This window comes from Crocuta crocuta, unplaced genomic scaffold (assembly GCF_008692635.1).
Source record: "Crocuta crocuta isolate KB4526 unplaced genomic scaffold, BGI_CrCroc_1.0 scaffold1282, whole genome shotgun sequence".
NCBI classification, from domain to species: Eukaryota; Metazoa; Chordata; class Mammalia; order Carnivora; family Hyaenidae; genus Crocuta; species Crocuta crocuta.
Genome location: NW_027532016.1, coordinates 8,329 through 10,622, shown reverse-complemented (window position 1 = coordinate 10,622; position 2,294 = coordinate 8,329). Strand labels below are relative to the sequence as shown.

At 33.4% G+C, this 2,294-nt stretch overlaps 1 protein-coding gene across 1 annotated transcript in view; it reads left to right on the top strand.

Annotated features, from left to right (window-relative positions):
• LOC144241633 (protein POF1B-like) overlaps positions 1–2,294 on the top strand; it is a gene marked incomplete at both ends in the record, with an annotated part of 34,486 nt that overhangs the window by 24,712 nt on the left and 7,480 nt on the right. Inside the window, one exon of the mRNA XM_077776186.1 lies at positions 801–828. Within this exon, the coding sequence (XP_077632312.1) occupies positions 801–828 (28 nt within the window). The remainder of the gene's footprint in view (positions 1–800; positions 829–2,294) is intronic.

The following is a 2,294-nucleotide window of genomic DNA, read 5'->3' as shown; positions in this document are numbered from 1 at the left end:
TTGTCTGTTGCCACTGACATTTAATGTAAAGTTTACATTTAAACTGTATCCTTTTCCACTTTTATCATTCCCCAAAGAAGCAAGTGCCAGACTGGTATAATCACTAAGAATTCTTTTGTGGTATTTATCTTCCTAACATGGCTTCACAAAGGGTCTTCCAACCCTGGTGCCCAAACCATCATTTTGATGTTGGAAGTTTTATCATCCCACTAGAATTTTGGTCATGTTGCTTACAGCTTTGTCCCCATGCAAACATTCAAGTATGTTTTAGGTTTTTTCACTGTCATATATACTGTAGTATAGACTTAAGGAATTATTCAGTCTTATCTTACAAGTTTTGATCTTCATGAAAAAGGTATGAAATAATTTGAGGGCTCTATAGAGAGAAGTTGCACTCACCACTGAAAGTGAATAATACAGGAGAAAATGGAGGTGGAAAGAGAGAACAACTATTATTGTTATTAATTCACTCAGGCAGCATTTATTACCAAGCTTCAAGGACTTTTACATCTAGCCATAAGCGGACTGGTGCTAGTGCATGGCAGTAACTGAATTTGTATATTCTTTTGGTTTGTTATTTTGATATTGTTCATTTTTAATAGATTAACTAGTTTCAGGTAAATTATTTTTATTTTCGTCAAGTGCAATATTAGTTTAAAATTTCTTACTTGAATTATAAATTGAATTGGTGTTATGATATAGCAAAAAGTAAGATAAAATAATTAGAACACTAGCATTTATATATGATCAATATATGCATTTTCTTAAGGTTGTTTATCTTTTTATTTTCACTCATGCAGCAAAGAGGACTTTGAGTCTACAGATGAAGTAAGTGCAAAAATAGTTGAAAATAAAACATAGATGATAACAAAGCAGATTCTGATATTTGAAGTAATAATATTGCTTTAGTTTGGTACCTTTATTAGACTAGAAACACAGATTCGTGAAAGATATAATGATTATTTTGCTTTCAAAATGATAGAACCATTTATATGTTTTTAATGACTGTAAAAGTAATAATCATAAAAGTAATAATCATTAATGCAAAAATATTTTATCTACTGTCATGATTTAATGTGTCTTTGCTTATCAAAACATTGAAAATTTCATTGGCCACATACTCTCTGCTTTAGAAACTTAAGACCTATATTAAGGAAATAGCAAATATAATTTTAAGGTATTTTGAAACCTTATGACCCATGCCAAACAGACAGCAACTTAATTTTTTTCAATTTTTAATTCTATTATATATGCACATTTTGCTAACAATTACTTTTAATGTAGTAAGTAATCAAATAGAGAAAGAACTGATTTTGATGTAATAAAAAAACACAGTGGCCTCTTTTATGTTAATTTTTTTCTTTATTTCCAGTGTATTGATATATTGCATTCATTACAGTGATTCTCACATAAAATTAGTTGAAGCTTCTCACCAAAGGGAGGGTCAGTGGGAGAATGGGTAAAATAGATAATGGGGCTTAAGAAGAGTACCCTTATTTTGTTAAGTACTGAGAAACGCATAGAATTGCTAAATCATTATATTGTACATCTGAAACTAATATAATACTATTTGTTAATTATATTTGAATAAAATAAGACAATGATACTTAATGGGCTGGGCATAGGATTTGGCAAGATAAGTATCTGGCTGTGATGTCTTAGCTTCAGTCCCTGGCTCTCTGTGTTTTTGTAAGGATATCATCCTTCTATGGTGTGGGGAAAGGGTACTGAAGTCAGAAGTACTGGATGGTAGTCTAATTAACTTGTCCTGCAGCAGCCATAGAGAAAAATCAACCCCTGAGGAAGAGGGCAAGATGTACTCTGAGGAAGTGGATTCTTGGTTAGTCTTCCAAGGATGGTCTTGGGCAGGTGGAAGAATAGACCCTTCTAATAATAAGACTCTCCCTCTCTTGGATTTAGATCTTACAAAGGGAAACTATATAGACATGAGCTTCAGAAAGAGGGCAATAAGATGATGTGGAAGATAGAATAATGGCCCCCCAAAGATGCCCACACCCTAATCTCTGAAACCTTCGAATATGTTACCTTAACATGGTAAAAGAAACTTTGCAAATGTGACTAAATTAAGATTAAAGTGAGGAGTTTATGCTGAATTATGTGGGTGGGTCCAATGTTAACACTAAAGGTCCTTAAAAGAGGGAGGCAGGAGGTCAGTGTCAGGAGATCTTCCAATGAAAGCAGAGGTGGGAGTGATGACGCCACCAGCCAAGGAATTCAGACAGTCTGTAGAAACAAAAAGGCAAGGAAATAGATTCTCCTCTAGAGCCCAGCAA